The sequence below is a fragment of the Hippocampus comes genome, unplaced genomic scaffold (genome assembly GCF_001891065.2).
Source record: "Hippocampus comes isolate QL1 unplaced genomic scaffold, H_comes_QL1_v1.1 scaffold78, whole genome shotgun sequence".
NCBI lineage: Eukaryota > Metazoa > Chordata > Actinopteri > Syngnathiformes > Syngnathidae > Hippocampus > Hippocampus comes.
In genome coordinates, this window is record NW_017805798.1 from 229,068 (window position 1) to 242,040 (window position 12,973).

At 42.5% G+C, this 12,973-nt stretch overlaps 2 protein-coding genes across 4 annotated transcripts in view; both read left to right on the plus strand.

The window, feature by feature from the left end:
• Nucleotides 1–441: 441 nt before the first annotated feature.
• Nucleotides 442–5,799, plus strand: nipsnap1 (nipsnap homolog 1 (C. elegans)). The gene is made up of 10 exons (XM_019885749.1): nucleotides 442–546; nucleotides 1,800–1,933; nucleotides 2,729–2,774; nucleotides 2,862–2,956; nucleotides 3,458–3,528; nucleotides 3,628–3,768; nucleotides 3,994–4,025; nucleotides 4,131–4,225; nucleotides 4,623–4,706; nucleotides 5,130–5,799. The coding sequence occupies exons 1-10, from the start codon at nucleotides 473–475 to the stop codon at nucleotides 5,192–5,194; spliced, it is 837 nt and encodes a 278-aa protein (XP_019741308.1). The 5' UTR covers nucleotides 442–472; the 3' UTR covers nucleotides 5,195–5,799.
• A 324-nt stretch (nucleotides 5,800–6,123) lies between these two features.
• castor1 (cytosolic arginine sensor for mTORC1 subunit 1) overlaps nucleotides 6,124–12,973 on the plus strand; it is a 12,213-nt gene continuing 5,363 nt past the window's right edge. Inside the window, exons 1-7 of one of the 3 annotated variants that reach the window (XM_019885734.1) lie at nucleotides 6,124–6,363; nucleotides 8,896–8,966; nucleotides 9,450–9,643; nucleotides 10,555–10,687; nucleotides 11,148–11,271; nucleotides 12,069–12,185; nucleotides 12,756–12,838. In XM_019885734.1, coding sequence (XP_019741293.1) covers nucleotides 6,251–6,363; nucleotides 8,896–8,966; nucleotides 9,450–9,643; nucleotides 10,555–10,687; nucleotides 11,148–11,271; nucleotides 12,069–12,185; nucleotides 12,756–12,838 — 835 coding nt within the window. In that variant the 5' untranslated portion in view covers nucleotides 6,124–6,250. Of the gene's footprint in view, nucleotides 6,364–7,739; nucleotides 7,878–8,895; nucleotides 8,967–9,449; nucleotides 9,644–10,554; nucleotides 10,688–11,147; nucleotides 11,272–12,068; nucleotides 12,186–12,755; nucleotides 12,839–12,973 lie in introns of those variants that run through there. The other 2 variants (XM_019885735.1, XM_019885733.1) reach the window with 2 other exon arrangements.

The window sequence follows — 12,973 nt, forward strand, 5'->3', positions numbered from 1 at the left end:
AATTAGAAACAACACATGTTTGGAAAATTGCAGTTTAACGTGTTCTTTTCAGTTTTGCACTTTGCCAAAATCATCCTGTCCGGCTGAATTGGACTCCGTGACCGGTCAGTTTCGGCCCGCGGACCATGTGTTTGACACCCTTGGTTTTAGACTCATTGAATGCAAAAAAATGAAAAGGTGACGTGTGCAAGCTCAGAGTGCACACAGCAATCACGACTCCAGTGTTTCATCTCCAATTCATCGTGGCCAGTAAAAGGCGCGACAATCAACCGCAGCGATCAATAAGTCGCGTCTGATCGACTGACCATCGATTGCGACTGGCGCAAGCCACATCACGAGACGCCCACCACCGCCACGCCCACACCCCGGCGAACGGCTGATAACAACAAAACTAAACATTAACCAACACTCTTCGAGTCTATGTAAGACTGCGAGCCCCCTGCAAAAAAAAAACTTTGACGGGATCCTCATCATGGCCACGACCGGTTCGGTTCGGTCCCAAGGACGATTGTTGTGCCGTTACTCTGCTGTGAGTCACGTGGGCAGGTGAGTTCCCCGCTTCGTTTCGTCATGTTCCAAATCTAATTTATCATCTTAAATTATTAATAGGTGACGTTTGGTTCGAGAAAAAAAAATGATACGACGTGTCATTTTTCTCAAGTCCGATACGTCCTTAATGTTATGTCGTGCAAAGAGTTGATTGGTATTTGTTTTTCGTGGGCAGAGCAAACTCGATGTAATTATTTGCTGGACTTGCGAACTTTGTCCTGTATAGCAACGCCAAAGCAGCTGGCGCTTATCTCTTCACTTTACAATTATGCTACATATTTGTTTTTGTTTTGGCTTTGGGTTGTTATCGTGCAGAGCACCTAGATGGAAAATGTGGCTAATTATAGTCCTCAATTAAAACGTGGCATTCACGACATTGAATTATTATTCTTATTTCAACAGGACAGTACTGTATATGATGTCAAGGTTATTCACTTCCCAGCATGCTTTGCAGCGTTCTTTGTAACTATGGTTGAACGCCAAGGGAAACGTTGCCTCTTCATTGGCTTTGTTAGTGTTGTGGCTGTGAAATTTTTTCAAGATGAAGAATCCAAAGAACATTCCGGATGAAAGGGCAGGGGAGACAATTTTAAAAACTTTGAAAAAGCAGCTGGCGCTTATCTCTTCACTTTACAATTATGCTACATATTTGTTTTTGTTTTGGCTTTGGGTTGTTATCGTGCAGACCACCTAGAAGGAAAATGTGGCTAATTATAGTCCTCGATTAAAACGTGGAATTCACGAGATTGAATTATTATTCTTATTTTAACAGGACACTATATGATGTCAAGGTTATTCACTTCCCAGCATGCTTTGCAGCGTTCTTTGTAACTATGGTTGAACGCCAAGGGAAACGTTGCCTCTTCATTGGCTTTGTTAGTGTTGTGGCTGTGAAATTTTTTCAAGATGAAGAATCCAAAGAACATTCCGGATGAAAGGGCAGGTGAGACAATTTTAAAAACTTTGAAGGTTGGCTCAGGTGAGTCAATCAGTGTGTGGAATGATATTTACTGGAGTTGTTTCCGACATGGATGAATGTCGAATGTGAGCCCCAGTACGTGTGTCATCCTTAAACCCGTACGAGGGAGTCCCACAAGTTTTCAAACAATGATGACTTATTTTTAAAGAGTGAAAATGAAGACTCCTCTCGCTGTTTTTATTTTTTTATTTTATTTTTTTATGATGATAGCTGGCACTGTGCACAATAAAAATCAAGATGTTTCTTTCTCGCATGTTGTTCGGGCACGTAGGAAGTTTTCCGAGAGCGCCGTTGGACGCTGGTTCCGTTCTGCCTCCTCGTCGGTGCACAAAGTGGACGCCAGGAAAGATGCCCACTCCAACCTGCTCTCCAAGCAGGAGACCACCAACCTGTACAAAATCCAATGTAGGTAGGCGCACCGTCGCCACCAGAGAGCTTATGGCACGCCGCCGCTCGAATAACGTGGAAAACAAAAAGAATGGAGCAATTTAAGTTCTGTGATGCCCTCGTCGGTGGTCAAAGCCACAATCGGCATTTACCAAATGTGACATACAGTCAAACTGACAAATACAAAATGAGAACACTCACAAGGAGCTATAGTACTAGAAAGCATTCATCCAGACGCTCACAGAAACACTTTTTAAATCAGAAAAATGGCACAAAACTCAGATTTGTGCCTTTTAAAATCTTCCAGTAAGAAAATAATTCAAAACAGTGGAAAGAATTAAAACAGTTTTTTCCATCATGATTTCATGAATGAATTCAATTGGCCTCCTCCTTGTGTGTGTGCACTGTGGCCAGAGGGGGGCAGTTAATTAAAAACCTAGGTAGAATATACACATAGATTTGGTTGCCGAATATGAAACGGACCGTCACAACAAATCTGCAGCAATATTTGGTGTTTGTTTGCGAGGATAAAGAAGATATGCCTGTGAGTAATGTTATATTCTCTGGCTACATGTGTTGCTCCACCGTTTGTGTTCGCCTGTGGCACTATTGATGCTTGTTTTGTTTAAAGCGTTTTGCATCGTCTCTTAGCATTAAGATAGCAGACTCTCATACACGGCAACGTTCTGTGGTGCGTCTAAATGCACAATGTTTACTTCTTTGTTTATTGTTTAGTCTGAAAGTCATGAGACAATTGTGTTGAAAAAAATGCATGCAAGTCTTTTTATGAAATCATTTTTCGACACTTTTCAGTTCACAATGTGAAACCGGAGTGCCTGGAAGCTTACAACAACTTGGAGTGAGTTGTGACATTTTCTTGTTTGTTTGCATCGTTTGATTCTGAAGGAGTCTCAGTTGGTATCTGGATTTTTTTTTTTTTTTTTAGGGCAGAGGTGCAAAAGAGGCTCCATCACAATGAGGATTATCCGTGTGAGGTGGTGGGAAGCTGGAACACCTGGTATGGTGAGCAGGACCAAGCAGGTACAGAACAGCTCCCCTTTGACCTCATTATTGTGCATTTGGGATTGAAATGCAATCAAGTTTTTTTTTCTTTTTCTGAGCAAATATTTGCAACGTACCAATTTGATCAATTGAATAGTTTGACACGTCATCTGTTATTCTTACGCTTTCTAAAATGCTGTGGTGAAAATAGCTGGAGAATTCATCTATGATCTCGTATGCTCAAACCGTCTCAGAAATGTTGTAAACAACGCCACCTCTTCCTTCAAGATTGACAGTCTGGATGTTTTCTTTTTAGACCCTAACGAGTGAAAATGGTTCGCTTCGCTACATTTGAGTAAGACAAACTGATCAGCCACGAGGATTAATGCATGCGGACTCCTTTCCGCCTCATACACTGTTCAGTCAACCAAACGCCATCAATATATTTGTAAATAATTTTCTCAGCAGGATCATGTTTTGTCTTGGTAAGCGAGTGTGTGTTGCAGCGCTGGTTAAAATCGTCTCTTGGCTTCTCTGCAGTGCACCTGTGGCGTTACAGGGGGGGCTACCCCGCCCTGACGGAATGCCTCAACAAGCTCAAAGTCAACAAGGTAACACCACGACGACGCTTAAAAAAAATGATTACAATCAGTGATAACTGTGGCGTGTTGGCTGTTGCTATGACAACCCACCTGCTTGTTTGTCGGCAGGAATATTTGGAATCCCGCAAAGAGAGAGCAAAAATGCTGCATTCCAGGAGGAATCAGCTGCTGTTGGAGTTCAGTTTTTGGAATGAACCCCTTCCTAGACCAGGACCTAACATCTATGAAATGAGGAGCTACTCCCTCAAGGTAGCTTCACTTCTTCTGTTGGACTCACAATATCGTTGCTGTGGAAAAAAAATGTGTCGTCATTGTAAAAATGACTTTCACTCCGAGTGGTCCCATTTTGGGAATGGGAGGTCTTGAAATTTTATTGCGGTGGCCTTAAAGAAAGTCTTAAAGATTATGTTGCCACTTCTTACATATCCAATTTGACATCTTGTTTTTTTTTTTAATGCTTGTTTCTGCTTCAAGCCAGGGACCATGATCGAGTGGGGCAACCATTGGTAAGCCCCCTCCCCCCCCCCACCCCTCCTCATTCTTGCTTGACGTGAGCAAAACACGAACCTGCTCCATGACCACCATTTGGCCTTCATCTGTGTCGTGACCAGGGCGAGGGCCATCAAATACCGGCAGGAGAACAACGAGGCCGTGGGTGGCTTCTTCTCGCAGGTCGGCGACTTGTACGTCGTCCATCACTTATGGGGTGAGCGGGCAACTACACTAAAGGAAGACCACTCGCCCCTCTGAGGACGACTCACGGGGAAGGAACAGGATTGTTTCAACCGGAGATTACTGTTTTTAAACGAGCAGGATAAATGGGATATGGTTCATGATGAGTAAAGCTGTTTAGTTCGATCTTTGTTGTCTGGTTTTGTAAAATATTTCTTCTGGTTTGGGGCAGACACATTTTGACACATAAACCCTCGTTAAAATTTGGACACGTGCAGTAGCTCCCTTTCAACGCTATGGATAGGGCCACGGTGGGGCGCTGAATGCAGTGCCCCTGGCTGGCTAACTTGTCAAGTCAACGACAGTTAGCAGACTTATTTCCGGACTCACGACGACGCTTTTTTGATTCTTGTTTTGTGCTCATGTCGCAGCATATGAAAGCCTTCAGTCTCGAGATGAAACCAGGAACTCTGCATGGCGCAAGGAGGGATGGGACGCCAACGTGTACTACACGGGTAGGACTGCGATGCACTGAGACCTTGCGTTCGTAGCTCATAATGCGGACATCATGCTAGCATCATCAGACCTCGATACAATCTGAGGTGCGAGCGAGTTTAGCCAGTCAGGCGAGCTACATGCGCCTGTTGACGCATTTGAAGTAGCCTGTTGCGTTTGTGCTGTTCAGCTGAGACTCACTGCCAATGTACCTTTGAGTCAAAAAAATTCATGCTTGTATTTTCCCTCGTGCAATCATCAATTCATCAGCAAGCTACCAAATTCAAATTGTCACTTATACAAATTCCCCACATTATTTCCTCCAACATTGACAACTTTGCCGAGCATCCGAGTATGTGCCGTTGATCAGAAGCTAACACGAATCTGTGCTAACACTGCAACTCTGCTTACCTTTTGGCTTGGATATTGTGTGTTTATTGCAGTGCCTCTCATCAGGAGCATGGAGTCCAGGATAATGATTCCCACCTCCAGTTCTCCATTACAATAACAACAAAAACTGGAAAACAAAGACAACAACAGCAGCAGCAGCAAACAACAACACTGTTTCCACACTGTTGGGCCACAACATTAGGTACACTTGCACCATCTAATGACTTCCAATAGTAGTCATACAAAAACAGTGTTCCACGAGTCATTGATACCCACTCACAGGCTAACAAAGTACTACCTTTATAGTAGAGAGTGCAATTGCCTGTCTAGATGAAGCTCCTCTCCTCAAATCCACGTAGTTCTTTGGTGCCACAACATGGCACCCAAGCAATACTTTTATATTAGGAAGACCTTTGCCCTGAGCACAAAAACAACATTATGATCGAGAAGTGTGTGTGAAAAGTCAAAATTGTCTAACTGCTGTGATGTCTACAAAAAAATATCCTGTTCAATTAATACCTTTCAAATGAGCATTTTTTTTTTTTGCGACCTCTCACATTGGACCTCATTGCATTATGCGGGTGTACCTACAAAGCGACAAGCGAATGTATCTGTACAAGTCAGGCACATTCTTGTTATATGAATCTTGATGTCAAAATAAGTGCCTTTCAGGGAAAACATTAGTATAATGGTTGTGTGGTCTCAATGAAAACATGGCTGTAATTTTCTTTTGTGTGTGTGTGTGTGTGTTTGTTTTAAAGGCTTAATTATGGTATTTCTATTTGTTTTTTCCACAATGAATTCCACTTCTGAGTTTACAGATGCTGGAGAGTGTCCGTCAAAATAAAAGCTATGCGACAGGCCACGTTGCCATCATGTCTTTACCAATTTCCTCCAGAGGGTCAGATCTTGACCGAATGTTTCACGAAACAACCTGAAATTTGGCTGGCAGGAACCAGCAAGTTTCGTGACGCTGAACAAGCGCGCAAATGCTACACTGTAACTTTAAGAAAAGGGGGCGTGTCTGCTGTTTTGCTCATTTGAATACATAGTTGTTGCGCGGGGCTGGGCTTGTCGGATGTTTTTCGTCGTGAGGAGTGCTAGTGTACGGGTGGGTGTGCACAGTTAGTCATTGTGGTTGGTGTCAAGCGCTAACAAGCGCTTTCAAGTGGACATGGAGCTGCACATTCTGGACCACCGGCTGCGGGTCACCAGCATCACCAAAAGCGGCCTGGCGCATTTCACGCATCCGCTGATCAAGCTGATATTCCTCCGCCACCGGACACGGTAAGCGGGGGCTCATTGACATCCTCCACTCGGAACATTGCCTAGTTTGGGAGAAATTGCGTCAGTATGCGTGTTGCGCCGTGTCATGTTGACAAAAGGACCGATTTCGATTGACAACGGATAACCTACCGTGACGTAAATGTGTTGCATGTGGTAACCTCTTGTTTTTATAAGGCAAGGACTGTCCGTGCTGCGTTCCCCATACCTGGGCGATATGTGCTCTGAACCGGCTTTCGTCAATCGCACATCGCTGTGTAGTTACAACGATGAGCAGGTTTTGTTTAATTTTCGAGTTTTTTATTTTTTATTTTCCCCACTAAGTTAAACTTTGGAGAGGTGGGGGTCCACTTTACGTTCTTGCTGAGGCTGACAGGCTTGTGTGTTGTCCCCGCCTAAATTTGGAAATTTCCAACTACTGAGTAGAAGCGAATGCAGTAGTTTTAGCACTTTGCACATCTGATCGTAGTTGAGACCCCGCCCACTGATTCCCATTGGCCGACGTGAGCGTTGGCAAAAAGTTGGTCCAATCAGACACGCTGCCTCACGATTGTGCGATGAACGCGCCTCCATTCGGTAATGAGCTCATGCTTGTCACTTGTTTTGATAGCAAGCTACAGAAATTTGAATATTGTTGGACTTTTTATTCCGTTGTGGAAATTTTATATTCACGGTGCCATTTTTAAACCGTCCTGTGTTTTAAGTTTTTATTTATTTTTTGCCCCATATTGATTGTTACATAGAGTCGCTAATTTGGAGATGAGGGCATAAGATTTTTGACATACTCCCAAGTTTGACAATAATGTCTCCATATACTTATGTACTTGAATGTAATTATGTTAATGTGTAATCTTTGTTTGTGATGATGTCACCAAACTGCTGGCTTGAATATATTTATTCTGTTTGTTGTTATATTGACAAAGTAAAAGTTGAGTGGCGTGTCATAAAAAAAAAAAAAAAAAAAAAAAAAAAGAGAGTCCTCCAAGGTCTTCCTGAAATTCCCTTGTTAAGATAAATTACAATTTCAGGGCTTTCGTGTTGTTTAAAAAAAAAAAAAAATCACCAAACTTTCCAGGTTTTTTTATCCTGGTGAGACCAAAAGGGTCAACCAAATCAAACTGGCTGAACGCTAACATAAGATTTGAAACTTCACAGACAGGCTAATGGAAATGAGCACAGTTATTCCCGTAATTCTAAAACATCCAACAACTGTACTTGGTAAATGATGCGCCTATCTTATTCAAAGCTGTACAACCTGTACTGCTCATATTGTGCAAGTGCAGTCCGTCCCATTTCCTGTTCTATGGCTATCATCACACTTGGACACAAAAGGAAGGTGAAGGGTCAACAGGAAGTAACACAATGCAGTGTCGTAGCGAGCACAGCCGCTCTGTCGTGTGTTGTGTGTCCGGTCGCACAGTGGCGGCGGCGGCGGCGACGACAATGACTTGGCTTCGCCGAGTCAGCAGTCGTTCGGGCTGTGCAAGAACAGGAGGCTCGGGCTTCCTTTCATCTCGGTGGGTAGAAAACCCCCCCACAAAAAACAAAGGCCACAACAAATGTTTTCTTTTGGCTGTTTCCAGCGTCAAACCCTGCAACAATTCGTGGATATCCCTTCTGCCGTGCTGTCTGGCCCAGATAGGCCTGAAGGCCAATGTCGTTATTCACTTTTTTCCCGCTCTATCACGAATTTATGAGCAAGCATTTTGAATCGGATTCGATGGTACAGTTTATCCTCACATATTTGGGGTTTGGTGGCCATGGATTCATCTATTAAAATATTTCTTTCAATGTTAAAAGAAAAAACTGTGTGCAAAATGCTGTGCTCCCCCTATCACCGTTTTTTTAAATAACTATTTATTGTTCTACCTTCCGTTTAGTTTGGCTGTTATTCAACTGTTGCCCACTAGATGGTGACACACTAGTTTGACACCGTGAATTGGAAGGAAGAAGAGTGAAAATAGAATTTGGTTCAAGATCAGCCTCGTTTTTGCTGAATATTCAAAGTGATATCCTCTTTAATCCTGCATTTTGCCCCAACAGAAAGTGATGTCTTCTTATCGTGCTTTAGTATTATGTTATTGATTGTAAGACGATAAGTGAAGTTTGTTTGATTGTAAAAAACACACAAAGGATCCGCGCACTTTTACACTGTCTCAATAATATTTTTTGTCTTATCTATTGTTCTTAAAAACCCATTTTGGTTGAACATTTTGAAACGCTTGCAATCACTGCGGACGGTGGGCAGTGATTGCAACTGCGGAAGTGACAGGCTTTGGAAATAACATACAAAAAAAAAAAAAAAACACCATGAAAATTTCCAGACGCCCTAACTTCTCATTTATGCTCGTTCATTTTGACATTCTGCTCTGAGATTATCTCAATTTAAAAGGAGAACAGTATGTCATTGAAAAACGGTGACATGGACTTCCCACTGAGGGAATGCAAAAGTGTGGATGTGTGTGTCTCTATAGACACAATTTTTTATTGCCATTTTGTAATACAAAAAAAAAAAAACACAAACCCTGCTTTCAGATGCAAGTTCTTCAGTATGACCGAGACCCCCGAGAACTACACCGTCGTGTTGGATGAGGAAGGCTTCAAAGGTACTAAGAAGAAAAAAACAACAGTTGTAGTCTGTGTATTTCTAGAAATAATTTGTAAATGAAATGATTATCGATTGATATTGGATTCATAGAGCGCTGGAACAGCATGTGATTTTGAAACTGTGCATTTATTCATTTGAATATGCCTGCAAATATTCTACCTGTGTCACATTTAGATACGTGCACTTAACATCGAATGGCACGAGTAATCTCATGTTCAATGGAAATATTTTCAATGCAATTATTCGCCACCAACAAGACGGCCTGTTTCAATCTTTGGCTCAGTTTTTATCTGTGGCTCAAAAAAATAAAAACCCCAAATGCCACGTTGTCCTTCCAAAGAGTTTCTTACTTTGCATTTCGATTCCACCTGTTTGTGAAACAATCTGCCCTGCTCGTGGTATTTCTGTACTTTGTGATATGCCTGGTTAGGAGTCGATGAGATCAATGATGAATGATGACTTTTTTTGGTTGCGCGGGCAGAGCTGGAGGCCTCGTCGCAGCTGCAGGCGGAGGGCTCGGTGTGGCTGCCGCTCAACGTGCTCTCTGACGCCAACGCCTCGCTCGGCTCGCAGGCGGTGGGCGTCACCAAGATCGCCGAGTCGGTCATCGCGCCTCTGGCCCGCCAGCACGTCTCCGTCTTCATGGTGTCCACCTATCAGACCGACTTCATCCTGGTCAGCCTGTGCTTGCGCCTCCAAACTGGGTTGGGACCGCAGCAAGGGGAGAAAGCAAATAAAAGACAGATGCAATTAATAAAAAAAAAAACCTACCCACCCAAAAAAAAAACAAAACAAAAAACTACCCAAACATTCACATTTTTTAATATGAAATTAGAAATCAAGAGACATGTATTCTTTCTAAATTGTTTTTTTTGGGGGGGAGGGTTTTTGTTGAAAAAATATATATATTAATTGCCCATTGATATGTACAGAAAGCAACAATTTTATGTATGAAATAAATCTTGATGTTTTAGAGGGAAAAAAAGCAACATTTCTTTCGAGACAAATACATTTTTGAGTCTGATTTTTTTTTTAAATGAAAAAGTTTTAAGAAAGATTTTTTTCTTTTTTTGCTGGGGTAGTTTATATATTACAGAAAAGCAGGCATGAAAAACACCTTTTTTTTCAATAAAAGTTGCATATTTTAGAAGGAAAACTAAAGAAACTAATCAAATCTTTAGAAGAGTACTTTCAATTTTTTTTTTAATTTTTCAGTCTTTTGTAGTGGGGGTCAGGTTACTATTTTAGGCATTTTATATCCCCAAAATATAATTCTCTTTCCAGAAAATTCTTGCCTTCATTTAAAAAAAAATGCAAAGTCATGGTGAGAAAACACTTTTTTTCCACAATGAATTCCACATTTTTTCGGTGTTAAAGAAAGTATCGAAACATTGAACAGTTAAACGTGCACATTCAACTTGGCAGAAAGTCAAATTAGGTTCATTGTGAAATTTCCCTGCAAAAGCTAACATGGCAAACGTTTGGTAAGGAGCTTGGTGTACTTTCCCAATGCCAAAAAAAACAAACATTGTTGCGCTCGGAAGTAAAATCAATTTGCGGTCTGGTGTTTTTTTTTTTTTGCACAGGTGAGAGAGAAGGACCTGCCGGTGGTGGTGGGCACTCTGGAGGAGTTCAACATCTTCCGTGAAGTCGGAGGAGAGTCGCTCCTAGTCCGTGGCCACGACATCGCCAACGGCCTGCACAACAACGGCAAAGAAGGTTCACGATTCATTCCAAGTCTCCACTTTGTTTGGTTGCTTTGAAAAAAAACAAAATAAAAAAGAAAAATAATTTCTTTTTATGGCAGCTCAATGCAGCTTCAGCAATGCTCGGTTGCACCAAGCTTGCGAGTCGCACACAATTCGCAACCAATTTAATATTTAGACCATGACCTGCAAAAAAACAAAGACAATTTCCCCCCTCTAATTGAAAATTTTTGTTTCATTTTTAATTTTTTTTACCCTGAGCCAAAGGACGATAATAAAATCCACTTTTTGTGTTTTGTTATTTGTTTCATTTTTTCTTCTTTTTTTTTGTTGGTAGCCCATTGTAAATAATTTAGAGCATGATGCAGTTCTAGGGCTCGATGACGACATTGCGTTATTTGGGCAAATAGGATGATCGGAAATGAAAGCAAAGTGACCACTTCAGTGACCTCCACGTCTTGCTTCGTTCGCAGCCGTGCCGGCCACCCTTCACCCAGTGCTCATCCCTCATAACCGCTTCTGCGTCATGTCCCTGGACCCGGATACTCTGCCGTCCATTGCCACCACGCTCATCGACGTGCTCTTCTACTCCGGAAGGTCAGCTATAGATGGACTGCAATGGCGTTGTCAGAACACATGGTGGCGCTGTAGCTCAAGGCCTTCCTTTGTGGCGGCAAAGGAAATGCATGTGCTCTTAATAATGTGGCTGGTAGCTATGAGTGCGAACCAAAACAATGTTTGGGTCGTGGATCAGATTTGTGTTTCACGGCAAGGAGACTTGTAACTATTTTTGAGTCTACTTGTGATCGACACGTTGACCAAATTTCATGTTGCTAAATGAAATAAGTTTCAGGGGATGGGTATACATTTGAAAAATTCAGTCTGTGCTACCAAGCTAATTTTTGGTTGAGGTGGTTGCCTCAAACCAAAATGGAAGACTTCTTGGTGTTTTTGTCAGGCAAGAATTTTTTTTTTTTGTGCGCATACTCGTGTTGGTTACAAATTTGATGTTGCCCAGCGAAACCCGCCAAGGAGCTGAATTTAAGGAAAATCTCTTGGACAAGTTTGTTTTTGAAATCGTGTACCCAAAATGGCCAAATTGAGCCAAAAAGGCCGATTCCAAAGCAACACGACAGACTTCCCGACTCCTTCCGGGCCTGGCTTCATGAAACTTTTTTGTGGGTCCACTCATTCAAAAAGGAGTTTGTCCATAACCGAAATCACTTGGGACCAAAATGGCAGACCTGATGTGTCGTTCCAAGGTTTAGTTCAGGAGACGTTTTGTGTGTGTCTACTCATGATGGACATGGCCACCAAATTTCATGTCGCAGAGTGAAACTGGTCAAATGTATTTGGTGGCAGAGCGATACAAAGGGACTTTTGTGTTTGCCTAGCCCCAAACAAGACGAGGCCACGTCTCCCAGCACAGACTTGGACCAGATCAAGTTCTTCTCCTTCTCCCTCATTGACGGTTACGTCTCGTTGGTCATGGACACGGACGCTCAAAGACGGTAAGCTCGCCTGTCGCTGTCGTGACCTGAAAGCTGCCAAAGCTGCAAAACCCTCCCGCTGCCGTCTGCTGCCGTGAACTTTTTTTTTTTATATATACTGTCCTGTCTTAGTCCCGTGATGAAATGTAAAATTGAAGATGAATTCGGATTTTCACGAAAAATTGTTGTGTTTTTGATGCCAACAAAGATCAGGTTCAAGGACGACTCGAAATTTTATGATGTTTCAGAAAAAAAAGAACAGCATGTGCATTTAAAGGGCCAAATAGTTTCAGGATACTGTATTTGCAATTTGTCTTTGATGTTTAATGCTAACATGCCTTTTCGGTACATTGTCTTTGATACAGCATTTCCCCAAAATGCACGTTAGCTTTCCAAAAAACTCTAAAGTGCTTTTGATGCTCACATAAATATGTATGTTAGTCAGGGAAGATTCAAAATTGTCTTTATAGAAACATAGAGAAGTCCAAAGTGATGCGTTTGAACGTCTAAATGGTCTTCGATGTTCCCAAAGCGTCTTTGATGTTTGCGCAAGTTTGCTCACTCGACTCCAACTTGTTTTTGATGTCACAGCTTCCCCGCCGACCTCCTCTTCACCAGCTCGTCCGGGGAACTGTGGAGGATGGTGCGCATTGGCGGACAACCGCTCGGCTTCGGTGAGCGACCGCTCTCTTTTTCCGGTCGGTGTTTTTTCAAGATGGCCTCCCGAGCGAGACGTGGCGCCGTGGCTTCTTTCAGATGAGTGCGGCATCGTGGCGCAGATCTCACAGCCGCTGGCCGACTGCGACCAC

What these genes read in the sequence shown, in the direction of transcription:
- nipsnap1 (XM_019885749.1), top strand. Translation starts at nt 473, where the DNA reads ATGGCCACGACCGGTTCGGTTCGGTCCCAAGGACGATTGTTGTGCCGT. An exon ending in ACAAGCTCAAAGTCAACAAG is followed by an intron (nt 3,529 to 3,627) that starts GTAACACCACGA and finishes GTTTGTCGGCAG; the next exon opens with GAATATTTGGAATCCCGCAA. An exon ending in CGTCGTCCATCACTTATGGG is followed by an intron (nt 4,226 to 4,622) that starts GTGAGCGGGCAA and finishes CTCATGTCGCAG; the next exon opens with CATATGAAAGCCTTCAGTCT.